This window comes from Suricata suricatta, chromosome 2, assembly GCF_006229205.1.
Source record: "Suricata suricatta isolate VVHF042 chromosome 2, meerkat_22Aug2017_6uvM2_HiC, whole genome shotgun sequence".
Lineage (NCBI taxonomy): Eukaryota > Metazoa > Chordata > Mammalia > Carnivora > Herpestidae > Suricata > Suricata suricatta.
Genome location: NC_043701.1, coordinates 19,477,621 through 19,499,556, shown reverse-complemented (window position 1 = coordinate 19,499,556; position 21,936 = coordinate 19,477,621). Strand labels below are relative to the sequence as shown.

The 21,936-nt window shown below is 39.1% G+C and overlaps 1 protein-coding gene across 3 annotated transcripts in view; it reads right to left on the bottom strand.

Moving 5' to 3' along the window:
• Positions 1 to 21,936, bottom strand: part of CHCHD3 (coiled-coil-helix-coiled-coil-helix domain containing 3) — a 267,194-nt gene that overhangs the window by 75,525 nt on the left and 169,733 nt on the right. For 2 of the 3 annotated variants that reach the window (XM_029923187.1, XM_029923202.1), the window contains exons 5-6: positions 19,771 to 19,785; positions 18,670 to 18,753 (exon numbers count right to left, since the gene is read on the bottom strand). In XM_029923187.1, the coding sequence (XP_029779047.1) occupies positions 18,670 to 18,753; positions 19,771 to 19,785 (99 nt within the window). The remainder of the gene's footprint in view (positions 1 to 18,669; positions 18,754 to 19,770; positions 19,786 to 21,936) is intronic. The other variant, XM_029923195.1, reaches the window with a different exon arrangement.

The window sequence follows — 21,936 nt, the reverse complement described above, 5'->3', positions numbered from 1 at the left end:
TGTATTCACATTCCTGTTACCCTCCCACTAGCCTACTGGTTCCTTAAGAAAAAGAAGCCAAGTCATGAATCTTGTCACCAAATACTTCGTTGTTTGATCGAAAGAGAGGAAGGAAAGAAAGGAGGAAGAGAACAGTAGAACTGTATCCCAACTCTGAAACAGAGACAAAGTTTATTTTCTCTTGATTCTGGTACTATCTGGCCATGATGAGAAATGACGGCAATTTCAAAAGGCCATACACTACACCTCAATTTCAAACTACAATAATGACTTTAACTGAAAGACCCTTAAAAAAATGTAAAAAGTTCTAAGAACTCTCCTATTATCCTGTGAGTCAGGCTGCTCAGAACAAACACTATTTTCAAATACAAGGTCAGCAATATCTCTATTAATTACAAAACTGTCTTCCAACCATATACCTCTGTTATTAAAACTGCATTTCCTACAGTCAAAAATGGTTAAGACAGACCATTAAATGAACTTGAATTGATCAGATAAAGAAGGTTATGGTACAAAGACACCTTTAAATATCTAATAAAATTATGCCAAATGTATTTTAAAGCAATAACCTGTAACTGAGTGCCTTGAAAACAAATTAATGGGGTGGGAGGGAAAGAAAGTGACGGCAGTCACGCTGTGGGTGAGGTGCAAACACGAGGCAGAAGGATCATGAACACAGGCTAGCCGTGTCCAGTCTAAGAAACGGTTAGAGGAGAAACTTCTGTCCAACTAATATGACAACACATATGGGGACTCCACATACTGTTTGGCTTTGGTTAGGGACATTGAGTCAAAGAGGCTTGCTTAACTCTTCTGTGTCGAATCTAATCCCAACTCTGGTCTCCCAAGAGTCTATGCAGCGCAGAGATTAAGAATGTGGGCTTACTCTGCCAGGGTTCCAATCCAGGCTCTGCCACTTACTGTATCTCTGTGAGCTTGAACAGAGTACACACCGTACTCTGCCGCTCTCTCCTCCAAGGTAAAATGAGGATACAGTCCGGCACATGATCGCATGTGAAGTGTGCAGCACAGCACTGGCAAATGGTAAACTCATAATAAATGTGACGGTTCTTCCTTTCAAATAGCTAGGCAGAATTATTCCTGTGGACCTGCATTTGGGGGAGGGTGCCGGGAGCTCTAGGAAAGGAATGTGAGGTCACAGGGAGACATATGGGCACATTTCCACTTAATAAGGAATTTTCTTTTAAATAGTGGAGTATTATTCACTTACCAGATCCATAGTACCTATTTACTATTCCTCTAGGAGAACATGGATTAGAATCACCCTTGAAATTAGAGTGCCATTTGAACTCAACATAGAACTGATCTGCTAACAAAGTAAAGACCGAAATAAGCAGTGTCTGCCAGGCTTGGCAACGCAGATACTGTACTTGAAAAGCAAACCTGGCACTTGCTGAAAAGATAGTGAAGAAGGCGCTAGAGCAATAAATGGCATGGAATCAAGGCAAGAGATGTGGGCAACTGGTGTGCAACGGGACCTGCCAGAGGCTCTCCCCCATATGCACGGTTCATGCCTGGCGCTCAGGTCCCTGCTCAAGGGGCACCTAATCAGAGCCCTGTCCATATAAAACAGCATCTGCACCTATCCTCCCTCCAACACACCCATGCTTGTCATTTTCTCTTCCCTTATTGTGAGTTATTTTCCTTCACAGAACTCATTACCACCTGACATAAAACGTATTTGTTATATACCTTCAATATCAGAAGAGTGTTAACTCTACAAAACCAGTAATTTTGGTCAATTTTGCTCTCTGGTATAGTCCCGGAGCCTAAAACGGAGTGCACCACTTAGTTTGCTCTAAATAAATATTAAATAATGATCCAGCCTGGTGGAGAGCTCACGGTGACAAAGCAAAGGAAATAAAAAGACACTGAGAAGAAGTTCTAAACTCTAAATACTAAACTGCTTGTTTAAAAAAAGAACCCTAATACTGTCAGTTAAATGCAAATCCAGCAACCTATCTAAAAGCATTCTAAATCACAGATGGGACCGAGAAACTGGAGGCCAGTCATTCTTGAAACCAAGAAAAATGAATGAGGAACACACAGAAAGTTTATTTCACTCGTTAACTAAAACCAGTACACACTTCTCTTATAAAATGTCCACAGGTAAAGAAAGTGACTAGACGTATGTTAAGTAAAAGTCAATATTTCTATTCCTTAAAATACTTACCAAGAACATAGAGTATTTTATTGCCATTACTGATTTTTCGGATAAATGAATAATGAAAACTATGAAGCACAAAGTATCTACCTATCCCCATTTTTCTATGTGGATAAACTTTAGAGAGCAGTAATTTTCTCGAAAGAAAAATGATTTTCTTCAGATAATGGGAAGAACCAGAAAGTACATTACATAAAATAAGCTGTGGGAAATTTTTTAAACTGCAGTGTGGGTGTGCAAGGTGGCAAGCTGCGGTAGTTTGTACCACAGAGAAAATGGGTAAGAAAAATGCAATTTATCACAGTTTTTTATACCTTTATCTTTAAATTACAGCATATTCAAATAAAAAAAAAAAGACATTCACCAATGATTGAGAAACGAGGTTTAATCCTAATAATGCCCATAACTTATACTATTATAACTGCATACTTTAGTCATTAAAATATACTTGGATTCAAGGGACTGAAAATACAAGATCTGCATATAGAAAAGATAATTTAAGGGGCCTCAGCAGTATTTGTTGTTTTTGGGTTTTCTGAGGCCCAAGCAATAAAGACAACAGTTAGCTGTGGGAGGGACATAAAAATGAGTTTAAATTACAGGGGAGCAACACAGAGGTTCAAACAAATACAATTTTTGAAAACGTTACTGTTTGGTGATTTTGTTTTTTAGATGTAGTATTTAGTCATTTATTTTTATGCAAATTGTCTAATCTCAGAATGTCTCTGGAGAAATCCAGTCAAAAAAGGTATATTCTTAAGAAAGTTAGCACAACCTACTGTGATGTTGTTTCCCTGAGCAGGCCAACAATATGCTGAGACTGTTAGTTTTATAATTAAAAGCACTTCGGTGATTTTGCTCTTTTTAACAGACTCTTCTTGCATGAACGGCGCAAAATGAGGAGACATGCCAGAATTAAGTCTGACCTAATACACTTTCCTGTAGAAATGAAATTTATGATTTGATATCAACATCTCACTATCATTTCCCCCAAGCCATGACCGCAACAGAAATGTTTTCTGCCTCTCAGGAATATAACCCAAAATAAAAGCCTCATTTAAAAGAAACAACAACAACAACAACAAAGATCCTTGTAACCAGGAATAATATTCTGATTCTGGAATCCATCACTAAAGCACCATCGATGCCAAGGAATCACCCTTCTGTGTTTTTGGTTTGACCACAGATCTCCTTGCTCTCGCCCCCACACAGACCTGTGGCTTGTCTTCTCCTTCTTTAATGGGCAATACAGAAGATGAACACATAATGCATTCCGTACTATTTGTTAAATGAAAACTCTGCAAGACTGACTCAACAAATCACAACGAAAAGCCAATTCGTACTCTGCACTGATATCCCAAATCAGAGACTTCCAATGGAAGATTAAAATAAAAATCAAGTAAAAGACATGAAATCACAGCACATTTACTAATTCGACAAATTCTACAGTCTCCTCCAGCCCGTGCTCCTCACACGCCGCTACTTCCTTAAAGCTTCTTCCCCTCAACTTAGCAGCCACACACCTCTAGAACCCAGTCTCCTGTGTCAGTCCCTGCACCCAGAGAGCGGCACGCCAGAATCACAATTATCTCAGTGTTTCATAAACAAACCTTTCTTAACCTGGGGAAGTGAGAGTTCAATCATCTTTATTTTGTTGTTGTTTCTAATTTCCCACCCGTTGGCTGGCCTGACAGTCATAAATGAACAGAGATTCTAACCAGCCTCTCCTCAAAAGATGGAGGATGAAGGAAAAGACCTAAGCTTCAATACACTGAACTGTCCAGACTTGATCTCTCTTCCTCTCTCTAATACACACACGCAATCTGTCAAATTTGAAGGGATACACATACAAGAGAAATCTCATTTTATCAAGTAAAAAAGTATTTACAGAGCTGTGAAAACCTAAAAGATTAGGTAGACCTAAGCATAGTTTTCTTTCTTTTCTACATTACAAAATGGCTTTACAATTGAACTAATCATTGTTTCTGGCCAAATTCAATGTAACATTTCAACATAGCAAAATGATGGATAAACATTTTTCCTAGAATTTTTGTCCCCAACAGGTTCCCTCAAACTGTGTGTAATTACCATCCTCCTAGATGCTGGAGACTGAGGGGTTTGGCAATAGCTGCTATCCTAATATCCATATAAATTCTCATAAAATATTTCACTTCCTCTCTACACCCTCGAGACATTATGAAAGCCACTTTACCGATGGGGCTCTTGGGATGAAACAGGTGACGTGGGATTTCTAAGGACAAAGAGTCAAAAAGTAGTCTGACATGCTGAACTTTGATGTCCTTAGGTTTACCTTGTAGTCCTTTGAGGGAGGGGTCCCAAGCCTTTGAGGCCCACTAGAACCATCTAAGTGCATCTCCCTAACCTGCGGAGGCCTGGGCTCATTAACTATCTCAGGCAATTATGAGTTAACTGAGAGACAAGCATTTGGGAATTACCCCTTCCTAACACCGTGAGTATGTGAAGATTAGCAACTGGAACGAATCAGCAAGTGAGCTGTCCTTTCCTCTGATAGAACAAATCAGGCGAGTTCTACGGGAACTTTCTTTTGTTCAGCACAGCAATTAATTAAAAAAACGACTGCATGCCTGCTTTGTACCACTAGTGAAGTTTTGTTTGAGTTTCATAAAACAAATAAGGAATAGTGTCCAAGAATTTCATAAATTTCAGTCACTTTTGCAGTACTTGGGATGACTACCCAAACACAAATCAGTTTTAAGAGCCAAAATAAATATTCATTTACTTACTTAGAACCTATTTGATAAGATAATAATAAGAATGATAATAATACTGCCAGCACTCTGCCAACTATATAAAACCAATTTTCTTTTAACATTTATTTATTATTGAGAAACAGAGAGAGACAGAACATGAGGACGGGAGGGGCAGAGAGAGGGGAAGGCACAGAATCCAAAGTAGGCTCCAGCTTCTGAGCTGTCAGCACAGAGCCCTATGCGGGGCTAGAACCCATGAGTGGTGAAATGATGACCTGAACCGAAGTCAGACGCTCAACCGACTGAGCCACCCAGGCGCCCCTAAAACCAATTTTCAAACCTCCAAGTTTCTGTTTCTTTGTCTGAAAAAGTATACTTCCATACCAGACAAATGCTAAATTCCAGGGAGCAGTAAACTTTTATGTCTATAAAATATTCCATCTCATTAATTCAAAATCCAGGTTGTTGTATGAATAATGGTGTTAATTGTCAGTCAGCATAGGTTTCAAATATCGGCAATCTTGTTTTGTTGCCTGGCAAGGCTTGAAATCCAGAATTCCAACATAATCCATTTGGCTACTCCTAAAGTAATATTCATTCAAATGCTATCTTTTGCATAATCACTCTTAAATAGCTAGAGTACAACTGATATTTCTGTAAATGTAGTTACTCAGTTTAACTTGTGCCTTTATTTAGACTAAAACAGGCTTTTGTCTTTCTGGCACTATTCTTTTGGGCACCAAGTTCAGGGTCACATCCAAATGATACATAATTTTTTAATGTACCCAAAAGAGAAATGACAATCTCTGTCTTTAAATGCATGCTATTGAATTTTAACAAACAGTTCTAGGAATGTCTGCCAAACTTCTACAATTTAGAGCAAATATATTATGAAAGAATAGATAATTCACAATTCATTATGTATTATTTTTCTTGAACTACGGAAACAGTCACTGTAATTCTAGTTATATTTTTATGTGAATGAAATGGAGATAAGCATCTCTCACCACGCAGATCACCTAGAGGAGTAACGAGGACCTCAATGCTTCCCCCTAACCCACCCTCTCCTGCCTGGGTTCGCATTCTCTCTGCCGTACTTTTCATCTGGGCAAGGCAGAAGTACACTTCGATCAAGCTCTAGCAACACTAATATTAACAAGAGGTGACAAGCAAGGAAGAAAGACGTGAGGTGAACTATGTTAGACTCAGTCACTCTGTGTATCTCAGGTGCCTACCAGGCATGGTACCTGGACGCAAAGTAGGTGCTTGGCATCCCCTAAAAGGTGGATGTCTAACACAGGGTTGAGGAATGTACAGAGAGACAGCAAGCTTGGAGGTTTCCTAGTGAGCAACACTGAAGTGGCAGATGGAGACCAACACAAGAGGTGAAATGAAGAAACGGCTTCCGGGTAGTTGACTGAGTAGTGTATTTCTGAGATGTAGTAATTAACTCGGGTTAATTCTGAGGAAGAGTCTAGGGAAGCTACTGAGTCGGAAGTTCAAATAGCTCTAGGATAGGAGGACTATCTCTGGCCTTAAATTAGAGAAAGAAAACTGACTGTAAACTCCTATTTGTGTGACCATGATCCAAATTTATAAGAAGTTTATGCCCTCAAGACTCTACATGTATATAATCTAACCAGCAGGCAAATAAGAAGGCTAGGCTGTAGTATAGACTGGGTTCAAGGGCAACTTAACTAGAGATGTACTATAAAGAAATCATTCTGAAAAGTGAACTATGGCAAAGGAAGATGGCGGGGGCAAATGTGTCCTAGTGGCAGTGTGAGCGGGAAGGGCACACCATGTCCCCCTCTCTCCTTGATGCCAACACACTAAGTCTCGCCATGACGTGACTGGTCTAGCTTGGCGTAACGTTGATTTTTTGATGCTTCTCCCCATAGTATTTCTCAGACCACCTTCTTTCTCCCCATCTTCCTGGGGGAATAGGCCCAACAGGCAGATCTTTTGCCATCTCTCCCATCACTTTAGCCTGTGTACTTCACCAGACGAATTCATCAGGCCCTATAAAAGAAGGCTGGTGCAATCTCTCGTTACTGTGGAACACAATCCACTATTAACTAAGCTAACTCTGCTGGTGCAGAGTTTATAAAAGAAGCCAAGTACAAAATATGCGAGGGGAGACTCAGCTGAGAACCTGCTCCGTAACTCTAGTGGCTCTAAAAGTGTTATACCCACTTCTACCAAAAATCTTCTCAAAACAAGGGGCAGGGGACTGGAACTGCCTAATGAATGTAAGGCCAGGAAGCACAGGCCACACAGAAGGAAAGGCTATTAATGAGGATAACACAGAAACCTGGCTGCACTGGCTGGGAAACTCCGGGCAAGTTACTTGAGGTCTCTGAGCCTCAGCAACAAAGTCAACAACAGATTGGGTGATGAAGAGAGAAAATACCTTCTCTGAAAGGTCTGTGCTGTCCTTCAAAGGATGGTGTTAAGTCCTTTCATATACTGGCTGGCTAATAAGAACTCCTCAGCAGAGGGAAGCCATTTCACTGATGCTGCTGCCAACATGGACACCGTATTTCTTGACCAACAGCCTAGAATAGCAAGGCCGTCCATAGGCCAACAGACCAAAGAGCGTTTTCACCTAAAGCCAAGTCTGGGGATACTACATGAAGTTAGGCATCCTATTTAGGATGGGGCTTATGGATGAAACTGTTGACCTCCTCTTCAAAGCCATGTAAAAAGTAATGGCTAAGAACATGATTTAATCTACTTCAAACCGTTGCTCAAAAAGTAGTACCTACACTGATGTTTAATTGTACATAAGCAAGATAGGCAATTGCATTAATATCAGTACCTAGTGCGACTGGACCAGAAGGACCCTCACCCAACGTCATGGAAAACCTGCAGGATAAGGTGTAACCTGAGGCGAGGTGTACACTAAGTTAGCTGGAAGATGAATATCTTAATTACATAGATTGTTTTTGAGATTAAAGCCTTTTCACCTCCTGAAAATTCATTCATTCATTTATTCAACAAAGATTTGCAAAGCACCTACTATATGTTAGACACTGTTCCAGAAAGTGGGGATACAGCAGTAAACAAATAAGGTTCCTGCTCTGATAGATCTTCAGTGAGAACTACAAATAGTGAGGGCATAGTACTGCGGACACATTATTCTCCCGAGACCTCTTGTTTTCAACTGTCTCAAAGCAACTGAAATTAAGAGCACATGACTACTGACCTTCATTCAGCTTATTCATTGGATACAAAGACTACATTTTCTGACTACGCAAGCACACCCTACAGCTTCCTCATCAAATACTAGCCAGTCCTATAAACTCTCGGGAGGGTCACAGAAAACTCAAGGCTCTGAAGGAAAGGAAGGTGTTAATACATCTTGCCCTTAGTCCTCTAGCTCTAGGTCTTGGTAAACAATTGTGGGAAGATTTTTAATGGCTTGCAATGATAATTAAATATTTATCTAATTTGATTACCCTCCTACTTCATTTGATGAAAGAGAAGAAAATTCCTTTTTGGACCCTGATTCTTGGTGGGATCAGCCCCACTGCCTGAGTCTTCACCCAAGGAGATACATACAAGTCCTGGGTTTTGGGCGTGACTCCGGGTCCAGAGATGGAAGGGATCTTGTGAAACCCCATTACTTCTCACTCCTAAGTCTGCAGAACTGGAATGATGCAACACTGAATAAGGAATGGGAATATAAATACAAGACCGCGAAGTATCGGCACAGTTTTGTAGAGATTCTTAGAGAGACTAGAGGTTATAGAGAGACTTAAAAGTGTGAACAACTCCCACTCCAGAGGACCTTAAGAATCCTCAGGCCTGTTTCTCATCTGTCTCTTCTTTTGCAACACAGTGCAAGAGCAGACCATTCTGGCATGGTTGTGGGTCCTCAGAAGCCTTCAAATTAGAAACTCTACTAATGAAACTATGGCTGTGGACCTCAATGTCCTACGATGGAAATCAGGAAGGACTTAAAACCGTAGGAAATAGCGTTGTGTAGGGCACGGCAAATCTCAGATGGGATGCTGGGATAAGCTAGTATCTCCTGAAAAAAAGATTCCATGACTTGAGTGAAATGCTCAAACATGGCACGCAGCATCCCCCTCTTGGAAGCTCTGAATGTATACAAACCCTGACAAGGCCTACAGTAAAGAAATCTGTTCAGCTAGTTAAACTAAACATTCTTCAAAATTATTTGGCCGTGGAACCCGTCCTACTTCCTGACAAACACATTAATTTTTAAGAGTTCCCTACTATGTGCCATGGTGATCAAAGAGGAAATGTTTCTGGTCTTCATGTAACTTACCTATTTAATAATTATTTTCAAAGACAGCTATAAAAACCAGTTCACTGGGTCTTTATCTGAGCCTTTAACCTGACAGATCACTCCAACTCACTAACTCCCCCGCTAAATCCCATGATCTTTAGCTGCCTGAGACAAAAGTGGCAGCTACTCCTCTCAAAACATCTCTGCTCTGGAAAATAATAGTCTCCATGGATCCACTATGGCTATTAAAAGCTCTGTACCAGATGCCAAAGGGTGTTTGTGCCATTTGTATTTGTCACTGTACCTACATACACTGCCTGGCTCACTGGAGGAGTTAACAAAGGTGTTGCTGAATAAATGGAAAATGACAAGGACTCCTTCTAGCCCCTGAAAATTCAGACTATGAATGACCCAGATCAAAATCCTATCTTAGTCTCTGTGGCCAAATTGGATGTAGGTTCCCTTTACTGAATGCTACCCTTACTGTGCCAACCTGGTTTCTATGCCAAGTTCAGATGTGGGCACACTTTTTTTGATGATGTTATGAGCTAATATTATTTGCAAATCTTTTAATGACCAAATATAATTTTCTAACTGAAGCTAATGTGTTGAAATGTAATCCCTCATAGAGGCACAGCTGGCTCATGGTCTGAACATAAAACTGGGATTCAAGAGCATTTTCTAACACCAGCCCTGCAATTTTCTTTAAAAAAATTTAATACTCGTGTATTTTAATTCCTCAGTGAAATAGAAAAATAAACATTGGCTGGTAGGTCTAAATGGAGTACATTTGAAATTTATAAATAAACAAGATATCAAGAAACAATCACTAATTATGAGGTTGGATGCAGAGAAGATTCAGAGACCCAGCCACTTTCCAAGCACACGCGCCAGAAGCACGGGACGACTTCCTGGCTGCAGTGTTCTCACCAATAGCAAGAAAAGATCCCAAAGAAGGGGAACGGGGTATTCATTGTTTTACAACTAAAACAGCCTGGCTGAGCCTCCTCACACAAAACAGAAATCTTTAAAAGTGAAATTAATTTTCCCTGGATTTCCTAACACTTTACTTCTTACCTTGTGTTTACACATCCAAGTGGCATATCGTTCAAAGAAACTGTTACGGTAAACAACATTTAATTATTTTACGGCAAGGTCTTCTACAAGGTAGAGGAGATGTGAGGAGATGAGAAAGTACTCATCACACATGGCTGGCACCTTAGCACTTCTGATCATTACCAGCACTCACAGAAAAGGCAATGCTGGGCTTTAAAGCTGAACTCTGTATTAGCTCTTTCTCAGAGCCCTGGGGCTATCACTGCAACGCACAGTGGTCCATTCTAAGCCCTGAATAGAGAAAAGGAAGAGATCATTAAATTATAATTTCCATGCACAATTGGTACAAGTATTTCCTACCAACAGGATTAATATGAAAGCAAGATCCCAGAATAAAGCTGCTCAGCAGAGAGGATGGCAGTGTAGTGTCTTGTAAATTTGATTTCACTGAAAGCCCTGACACATCATAATGGTGAAATCCTATTTACTGCAGCAAGCAGGATGGATAATGCTATTTAATACCCGGTGTACTGTGTGCCATCAGCTCATAGCTTTGTACTCCATGCTCTCATCTTACCTTCAGGTTAATACTTCTTGACAGCCTACATGGTAAATAGAGCCCCAAATTAAGTGCTGATCCCGTGATTTGCAAATCTTTCCTCTAAAGTTAGGCACAGAAAAACTGGCTCCAGTTAAAAGGATACTACTATTCACGGGATGCACTTTTAACAGGCTAACCCCAGAAAAGAATGTAAGTCGCATATCCGTAAAGCCAGATTTAAAAAGCATTTCAAGGTTACCCAAATCACATTTCCCATTAGGAAATCCAGAGAGGTTATAAGAAGAGCCAAAGTGTTTGAAGGACTTGTTGAATAATAAATTAAGGATAAGATCCCCACACTGACTATATTGCGTGGATTGCTCCCTTCCCCCAAGGGAGAACGAAACAGAAGAAAAACACCCCTCCAATCCTGCTTGCTGCTTTTGGAATATCTGCAACAGTAGCTTCCATTACAGAGGTAGTCTGGAGTGTAAAAGGGTTTAGTCTTTGAACCTATGTTACTAATAACTACGCTAATTATATTAGCATAAGTTATAATGACACTGGCCCTTATTAATTTCTCTACCTAATAATTAAAACCTAAGGATGTTTATTTGAACTATCATTACTTGTTAATGAGAAAAAAAGAGCAAGTCAAGGTACATGCTGCAAACCACCACTAAAACCTCTGTTGTGTGTGGTGGCATCACAATTACAAGTGTCACTGGCTTCTACTGCCTTCAGTGTCCCACTTGTGGAACAGAGAACTCAGTTTCTGCAACTCTGGGTAACTTCAGACCACAGGGAATCTGTCTTGATTTCAAGATGAATGAGGAAGGCAGTACAACAATTCAGAGTGCCAAAGGAATAATGATCTCTAGGTTGACAAATGCAACTAGTTAGTTATGGACCACAAAGTTATGTTTGCTTTGAACGACTGTGTTATCACCCTGCATGGCCAAAGCAGCACATACACAAAAATTTAGTGTATATGGGTGAGCTACCCCTATGACCCAGAATCACTGATGACTGTTTAGAGAGCATTTGAGGGTGAAAATATCAAAGAATTTTTGTATCCCATAAATTGACTTTATTAAATTATCCTCCTACCCACAAGAGTGCTTATGTTTCAGTGTCCCAGATGGCAGTGATCTCTGATGCTAGCCTATATTAATGCCTTGAAAAGGCTCACCAAGTTTCACTCAGTGAAGTATTTTTATAATGACAGACTTCATCTGGTAGTAAAAATACGTAATAATTTCTTCCCATAAGGAGCACACTGGGCTGACAATAGTCCGTTCTGCTGTCGTTTCTCTTTAGTATCATTGTTGGCATTATTTCCCCCCAAGCTTTGCACACAGGAAAAGAGAAACCAAGGTACTAATTGACAAAGAAGTCAAGAATCAAAAAATCCAATTAATCATACAGACGAGCCTGATGCTTTATGATGCAATGGAAGATATGCCACCCACTATAAGTAAAAAGCTTTTAAAAATTGCTCATTTGATGTAAGTATGCACGACCTTAGAATTTAATTAGTAACTCTCTCCACAGGTGACGAACTAGTGAAGTACTTTTCTTCTTAATGACAATTTATTTTTCACCATTCTCTTTGCATTGCTCGCTTCTGCCCAGCTTGTACAATTCTCTCTCCTTAATTATATGGGACTGACTGCAGTGTGTATGCAAATAGCTGCTGAAATCCAGAGGAGCCTATGAACTGAAAGCAATACAGATCCCACCTCCCTGTTGATCTGAACACTATCACCGTAGCTAACTGAGCCCTCTGATCTCCCTCGACTCCTCAGCTCACCAGAGCTTTTATGGCTCTCCTCACACTGCGCCAACACCCCCATTCTTATGAGTGCCAGGAGCAAAGTGGGTTCCGTAGAGCAAATCAATTCAAGTTCATAATTGAGAAGTTAGACATGCAAGACACACTAATCATCAAAGAACTCACATCTCCAAGATGTCCTGGGCAGAAGGGGGTCCTTCATCCTGGAAAATCTCTGGGAGAATCTAGACTCTGCCCGCTCATACCATGGCCTGGCCTTGTTTCTCACTACCCGCCCCTAAGGGAACAGGACCACTGGAAAATACACATTTTCCTGAAGAACATGAAGACAGGCAATCCAGACTCTAATGAAATGACCATCAAAGCAGCTTAGCAACAGTAACAGAAATTGTCTTCTTTCTAGAGAAGGAATGAGATGATTCTCCTATAGCAACACAATGAACATATGGATGAATGGTTCAAAAACATTTTTAAGCTGTTTGAATGACTATGAATTCCTTACTTTGAAGTAGAAGAAACACAACTAAGTACTAAAATAACTCATAGAGGTATCAGGCTGTAGTTGGTCGGTAATAATAGTGACTTCCTATATTTCCTTTTGGCCAAATGTCCCCAGGAAGTACCAAATCCTGGAGAGAAGATTCTGCATTTAAAACGCTTAACACCCTTGCGGTTTATAAGGCAGCATTCATCACATTTTAACATCCATTTATTAGACACCAAAAAGAATGAATTTACCACCCCAAGAATAAACAACCAGTAGGATTTAGCTCATGATTGTAGAACTAACAAATATTAAAGCTAGAACTGGCTAATGGCTAAAAGGTCAAAGATCCTGGATCTGCCACAGACTGAGCAGCTCTGGGGCTGTATGTTCTTCAGTCAATTTTTGAAGCCGTAGGCCTTCATCTAAACAACAGGACTGACAGACTCATAGTGCTGTTTGTGCGAATAAAATGAAAGAATCCATGCTAAGTGTCTAGCACATGTAAATGCTCGAGAAATGTTATTGTGAGTTACTACAACGATGAGGATGCTACAAATAATATCAAGGTAGTCAAACTTAAACTTGATTCTCAGAGGACAGAGGTATACTATTAATTTAAGTAACTAATGAAGAAGATACCAGGCACATTACGGATAGTTAAAGACTATACGTTAATTGCTTAGATATAATTTTATGGTTTAAGCTTAGTAAATCTAGGATTCATTCACTCAACTCCTATGTGAGTTGTGGAACGTACAGGGACAAGAAAGTTTCCTCTGCCCTGAAGGAATTTACTGGATAAACACAGATAACTTATCACAGTTACCATAAATATGGCACCTTGAAGAGAGGTATATAAAATGCTATGGAGAATTCCCTTAGTGATTTGTCAAAAGCTTCCTAAGAAACACTTAAAAACCTTCACTTTGAAAGCTGCCCTGGGCTTCCACTCATCAAATCACCGATCAGGAATTAATATTCTCCAAGTCTCTGGCATCAACAAACAGTTAGTGTTCAAGTCTCTTTCAATTACGTGACACACCTAAATGTGACCCCTTTCATGTTCTTGAAACACAGAAGTTCAATTCACATCTCTGGCAATGTTGTTTGACAAAGCCAGCAACCTTTCCAATGAAATAAGGACCTGAAAGCCTTTTCAAATGGCTTTGACTTTCTTTCGTACTAAAGAGTTGCTGTTCCTGGAATACTGGTTCTAAGAAGGGTGAACTGGTGTGCAGTTAAATCATATTTATTCTGGGGCTCCTGGGTAGCTCAGCCGGTTAAGCATCTGACTTGATTTCAGCTCAGGTCACAATCTCGCAGTTCCTGGGATGGAGCCCGGTGTCTGACTCTGCACTGACAGTGCAGAGCCTGCTTGAGATTCTTTCTCTCTCTCTCTCTCTCTCTCTCTCTCTCTCTCTCTCTCTCTCTCTCTCTCCCTCTGCCCCCACTCAAAAAATAAACATTTTAAAAAAATTCTTATTATTTTTTTTAACTTATTCCTCCCCAGGAGTTAGTGATAGGAGAAAGTTATCTGAGATTCGTGGCGAACCAACCACTATGAATATGTGCAAGGTAAAAGCTCCATTCACACATGGGAATTATCAAATTGATGGAATTTATTGAAATAGATCAAAGACACAAGCTGTATTATAGAGGTGAATGTGCTCCACATGCTCAGGGGACTTGGGTTCGTATTCTCAAAAGGAATCCGTAACAGGTCTATGAAAATGAACAATTCAAGTAATAAGGTGCTGAGTCACCAAAAAGTGATAATGTATACAATTACGGTGTTCATCTAGTTGACAGGTAGGTGGTAAAGTGAGCTTAGGGGATCATTTTTGGAATGATTCTGTGAAAGCCTGGTCAGTGCTCCCTCCTCAATAATGATACACCACCTGGTATCTAGTCAATGGGTTCATCATTTCATCTGGTTAGAATGAAGACATGCTTAAACCACTTTTGAACCACAGGCAGTTTGGATATCATATAATAAGTTAGGTGGTTCTGCAAGTCATAAGAGTATTAAAATCATTTTTCTTACATTGGGCACTATTGGATCCAGCACTTTTGTAACTTCTAACCCAAAGTGTATGTAGACTTTCTAGTAGAAATGGTTAGACACTGCACTGTTCACGGTCACACAATACAAGGGGAATTCTTTTTACAGTCCTCTGCACGCTGCCTAGAAAACGCTTCATCACTGCAGATCTGAATGTGTCTCAATATTCCTGGGAGAAATCCAGTTGAATGAAATTAATGTAGGTGCTTCAGGAATGGCAGTAATAAACAGGATTTTATAGAAATGGGGAGAAGACAGAAGCAAGTTGAATAAGATTGAAGTATTTCAGGATTTTTGGCAATTTTGTACACAATGGAAAGTAAGTAGCTTTCTTTAATGGCAACAGCTTTGCTAATCATTTTTCCAGTTTTCAAAGAGCTTTTATATACATCATCTTATCTGGTCCCCCGAATAACTCACAAACATGAGCAAGTAACAGAATATTATCCTCACTTCACAGATGAAGAACCAGAGACCAGAAGAATAGGTGACTTGTCAAGTAACAAGATGACATGACAGTACCATGCCTTCTGGCTCCTAGTCTAGCCCGGAGTTACTAGGTATCAACTAATAGTAATGTGATTATTCCACCCCAGGATTTTTCGAAGCTCACTGATACGTCTCGGCCTCCAGTTAAAATTCTTAAATAACTACTCTCCAGCCTTATCTGCAAAAAGGAAAAAAAAAAAATACACACACACACACACACACACACACACAAACACACATATATATATTTTGCTTATATAAGAAAATGCTGATCGCAATGATTTGATACCATCATACCATATTCAACTGATCTACCACTGCTTGTCCTAATCTGAGGCCAAAAACAACAGTTACATGCTAAGCAGATCAGTTTCACCTAAGAAGAGTAAATCCTCTTTGTACTTCACACTAAACACTGAATTATCTCCATCAAATTGGTGGACTTATGAGAAATGGGTGAATATTTTTCAGGGCCTTTTCATGTAACTGACAACAATCAATGACAAATTCAAAAAGTACCTGGCATAGTAAAACCTGATGGCAAAGGAAACTGTCACTGGGTGGGGGAAAGGAGATGCTGGGTAACTCGCCTCAAAAACTACCACTGATTCATTTCACCCTGCTAACACAGATTATCAAGTATGGTGCTCTGGAAAGTGGTTACTCTATGCTGGATTCTAGTATAGGTGTGAGAATTAGCTCATCTAACAAATCCGTGAGATAAGTACTGTTAGATCCTCATTTTACTGCTAAAGAAACTGAAATTCGAAGTAATATGCCCCTGAAAACTCAGCAGGTAAATGTCCACTCAGTGAATTCAATCCAAGTCATCTGACATCCAAGGCTGTGCTCTACACCAGGGCTCCACAGACTATGACTCATGGGTCAAATCCAGCCTGCTCTCGGTTTTATGTAGCCCGAAGAGTGATTTGAGGGGAGGAATCAAGAAGAGAGTATTTCATAACATACAAAAGTTACATTAAACTCAAACGTCAGTGTCCATCAAGTGGAATACAGTCACACGTGTTCACTGACATGCTGGCTATGGCTGCTGTCACCCTGCAATGGCAGAGCTAAGTAGTTGAGCTGAGAGTTGAGTATTTGTGACAGAAAGCATACATGGCCAAAGTCTAAAATATTTCCTACCTGGCCCTTCACAGAAAAATCTGCTGACTCCTGCTGTAAGACATTCTACTCTATGCTTAAACATCTCTACTTGGATGTCTTAACAAATATCCCCAAACTTTTAAGTATTTAAAAACAAAGCCCTGATGTTCTCCATTACCTACATCCAGGTCCATAGCTGGTTAGTCTTCCCCTACAGAAAATCCATCCTCTAGGTATAAAAGCCATAGATCAAGAGTATCCTTGAGTTCTTTCTTTCACTCATGTTCAAAACCATCAACAAACCTGACCAGCTTTGCCTGTGAAACACCCAATCCCATTTCATTCCCTCCACTGCTAGTGGCCTGGCCCAAGCCATCAACTACCCCTTTTCTGAATCATTGCCATTACATCTTACTAGGTCTCTTTTGTTTCAGTTCTTGCCCAAGACAGCAGCCAGAAGGCTCCGCACTCACAAACCCCCTAGCGTTTTCCAGCATGCCACACAAACCCCTGGTTGCTGCTAGCTTGCCCCCCGTTAGTGTAGACCCACCTATTAGACAGGCCCTCCCTCTCCACGAGGCCCCACCTACACTCCTGGCCCCGGGGACTCCTTTTTCTCTGCTTTATTGTTCATCCATATTATTGCAACCTGCCATTCAATAGATATACTGGATTCTAAATGAAATTAGTTCATTTTCTTTACTAGCATCTCTCTGGCACTGGACCAGGGCCTGACAATATTATATTAGGTCCTTAAGAAGATACCTGTTCAGTGAACGAGGAGATGATTCCTGCATGCAAGAAGCACTCAGATTAGTGACACACAGTGATGGGTGAACATACTTAACATATCTACAACTGTACTGAATGGGGCTTAATAGTGTATTTCTTACTTTATCTACTTTCTTCTTAAACACCTTTCTAAAGAAACCAATTTTAGAAGTTTCAATCAAAAGGAAGAGAAAGCTAGTTTTGTATGACCTATGTATGAAATTATTCTAGATAAATCTACTTTCGTGAACAAGGGCACCAATGAGGTGCTCAAACTCTCATTTTTTTAAAAATGTTTCTTTATTCTTGAGAGGGAGAGAGAGAAACAGAGAGTGAGCAGGGGAGGGTCAGAGAGAGAGGGAGACACAGAATCCAAAGCAGGCTCCAGGCTCTGAGCTATCAGCACAGAGCCCCACACGGGGCTCAAACCCACGAACTGTGAGATCATGACCTGAGCTGAAGTCAATCTCTTGGCAGACTGAGCCACCCAGGTGCCCGATTAAACTCTCAATCTTAAGCCCACGGTCTCCTTCTGCTCGAGCCTTCATTCCCTCCACTGCATCTCTGTCAAACTCTGGGGCCATGTTGACTAGAGGTACTGCCCCAACTACACCACTTAATTCTTCTCCCCAAGCCCTACTATTCAACTCCAGCCCGCCAGCAAAGAGCTCAACACAGGGCCCGAACCCATGAACCAGGAGACCATGACCTGAGCTGAACTTGAACACCCAACCAAGCCACCCAGGCACTCCATTCTGCCTACCACTCTTAAAAAGAGATATTCATTTATTAGCCACAAATGCAGTGAAACAGATTTCATAAAGACAACAATACCCTTACCCCTTCAAACACTACCATTTCTAAGAACCTACTCAACTTTCCCAATGTTTGGCAAACACAAGAGTAGCTCTCTACTATCTGACCTGGAGGCCGTGCAGTGTCTAAACACTTAAGGAAAAAAGATGAGGGAGTTTGCAGAGTCGTAAATGCCTCATCGAACCAATAACATGACCAAACCCAAGACAACCAAAGAAGAAATGATCTACCTGCTTCGCTTCCTCACTTCCTGGCCACTTGTTAACTAGGAAAAGCAGTTAAAGTTCTAATTATTGATGTTTAAATAAATCATATGGGAAAGCTGCAGATGTGGTACGAGAAGAGAATCAATGACAAGAAATAGTCATACCCTCTCCTCCAGTCTAGCCAGCTGCTCTTTGTAGAATGCATCCTGCTTCTTTATCACTCGATCTTTCTCTTCCAGCTGCTTAGCCTAAAAAAAGAAATGAAGAATATACTATATCAAGAAAAAGCAGCAACAGCAAAGCAAAAGTCAAGTATAAATTACATTAGAAATAAGTATACAAAGCTGGAGATTTTTGCAATCCATTAGGGCTCTGCCACAGAACAATATTAATAAGACGATGATTGCTGTATTTAAATGTAAAGGAGTCTACATTGTATTTATTTGACTATGGCAGCTGTGTCCTACTTTGGCCAAAAGTATCAGAATACAGCAGACAGTTTTATTTAACTTCTTTCGAAGAGTACAAGGATTAATATTTTCTACAATAAAACTTAGATTTTATTCCGAGCATAAGCTACATGGTTTTAACCTTTTCTTCTTTTCTGAACAACAAAAATGCCTGTATGACATTTTCTACCTAAATCTTATGTTTGAGAACCCTTAAATTACACACTGAAACCGGCACAGAAACACATGTATTGGTCTACTTTCTTTTTTATGAAGCAGTTGTCATTGGAGGAAGGGGCAAAAATTACTGTAAATGTTTATTTGAATAACTGAAAATTAAAAGGGATAAATAAAAATAGTGAAAGTAATTTTAAAATTTGGTCATTCCATTTCTAATCTACAAGATTTTTTCAAAATTAAGAAAATGTAATACTTTTGACACCTGAAAAAATAACAATAAAAATAGTTACTTATGGATGGTTTTCAAGGTTAGATTTTTAAAAAAATGCATTTTTTCAAACTGTGTTTGTATCTTCCAGTGATACTTATCTTTGAGAACAAACCTCCCTATCTCACCTCATGTTAGAAAAGTTTCATATTTTTGTGCGGTGAATGCTGAAGACAGACCTGACGAGGACCTGTGAGATATGAAGCACATAAGTATCCTGGCGTTCCCATCCTTGTGCTGCGCACCACATTATGTTGCCCAGTGGTCAAGGGTCAACTGGCGCAGCCTGTATAAGGGTGACTTCCACTATCTGCTCAGGTTCAATGTACCCATTTTGCACATTTGTAGGTCACTGCTTTGCTACTTACTTTGTCTTCAGTGTCCTGCAGCATGTTTAAAACAGACAAACAAGCAATGGTTATTTAACAACGTAAGTAGTATTTCTTCCTAACGTCACAAAGCCTCTGACAGATAATGTCTGAGATGCAAACCAAAGAACGCAAAGGGGGGAGAAGCATCAGAGGATTGGATTAACTTGGAATACATTTAAATGTCATTCTGCTGTTACAGTTTGAATAGAAGATTTCAATGAAAAGTTCACGCTACTTGAACATATGAATAAATGAAAACAAATATTAAGATTGCATTAAAATATACTAACATGCAAATGCATAATCTATGGGTCCTTGGTACAACACAGTTAAAGCTGCCTACTCTATTGAGAATATAAAAGAAAAGGTGAACAGAGGAAGAATTTTTAACAACGTGTGAAGAAAACATGCATGACTATATGATCTAAAAAGAAAAGATCTTCCTAAATTCAACACACACACACACACACACACACACAAACACACTTAATCCAGGAAATGTAAAAGAATGGATTTATGAGAACGCCCCCATTAAAAAAAATCATTAAACCAAATGAATAAGCAAATGACAAAAAGAGGAAAAGAAATTCCAACATGTAACTGTGAGTGTTAAAGATACTAAAACACAGAATACTTTTAGAAAACTGGCCCCCCCCAACATAAATGATGTACACTGGGAATTCACACACAAAAATATAAATAATAAACACATGGGGGAAAAAACGAAGCCTAGGGGAAATCAAAGAATGGAAATTAAATAATGAGATACCTTTACTCATCTACTAAACAGACAAAAATATAAAATACTAATAATAATGTCAAGGATATAGGAAAATAGGCTCTACTATACACTACTGGTCAGAATATAATCTGGTATAACCACTTTTGAGATCAATTTGACAAAATATGTTTTTAAGATAAACATATTCACTGAGGTCTAAACTCTATTTTTAGGATTTAAGTGACAATATACAAAGATGTTCATGATAAGACTGTATAGAATTGCAAAGAAGCAAAAAAAAAAAAAAACAATTTAATGGTTAAATAAAAATATCCTCAAAATATACTAAGTAAAAAAAGAAACAGATTATAAACAGAAAGAACAGTCTAATCTCTTTCTTGTAAAAAAGAAAAAAACTAGAATGCTCAACCAAATGTCAACAAAACTTATATGGTAGGCTTATGAGTGGTTTCTAGTTATTCTTGCTTCTTTATATTTTCCAAATTAAAACAAAAAAACATACTTGATAATCAAAGGACACAGGAGAGAATTTTCTGAGGTGAGAGAAGTAGTCTTCTTGCTTATTTTTGGTTACATAATTGCCGGTGTTTCTCAAAACTCACAGAATCATCACAAAGAAATAAATTTAACTACAGAAATATTATAAAGTGTACACAAATTAAGTACAACCAAAACTTATGAAAACAGCTACATATAAACATATGGACAGATGTGTGCATGTCTTTACTATTATTAATCTGTTTATCACATGGTTGATTTTATTCTAGGCATTTAATCCCCAAAAATATTAAGAAAAGCACACAAGGATTTATATCTAAGAAAATACAGCCAACATTATTTAAAGCAACAAATAAGTGGGAGCGATAGAAGTTTGTGTAAATAAGATTTGATCCAACAAAAAGATATTGATTATAAAGATTTTTGTCCAGCCATAATGACCAAACATGGAGAGCCACTAAAAATCATTTTAGTAGAATAGTTAACTTTTTTAACTCAAAATTTTATGTGGGGGAAAAACAGCATGTACAGGAAGCTCCTAATTTTGGTTAAGAAAGGAACAGGGAAAGTTGAGTGCCTTGTTATAGAGACTTGGAAAAAAGTATTTATCTTAGTACGGTAGATGTTAACAGTCAATATGATATGCACAGTGGGATATTACTTCTTATGTGGACTGTCCTATACTTTCCAAAATTTCTATAATGAACTATTATTACTTCTGTAGTCATAAAAATACTTCTTCTACATTAATATCACATACGTGTATCCCTGACTAGGAGATGGGAAAATATGATAGAGAAGCTCAAAAAGTGAAATATTAAGTAATTATATTAACAAGTAAATTGTTTTAACAACTTGAACAATTATTTATAGCTTGGAAATTATTTTAACTACAAAACCCTTAACGTACCAGCCCTTGATTC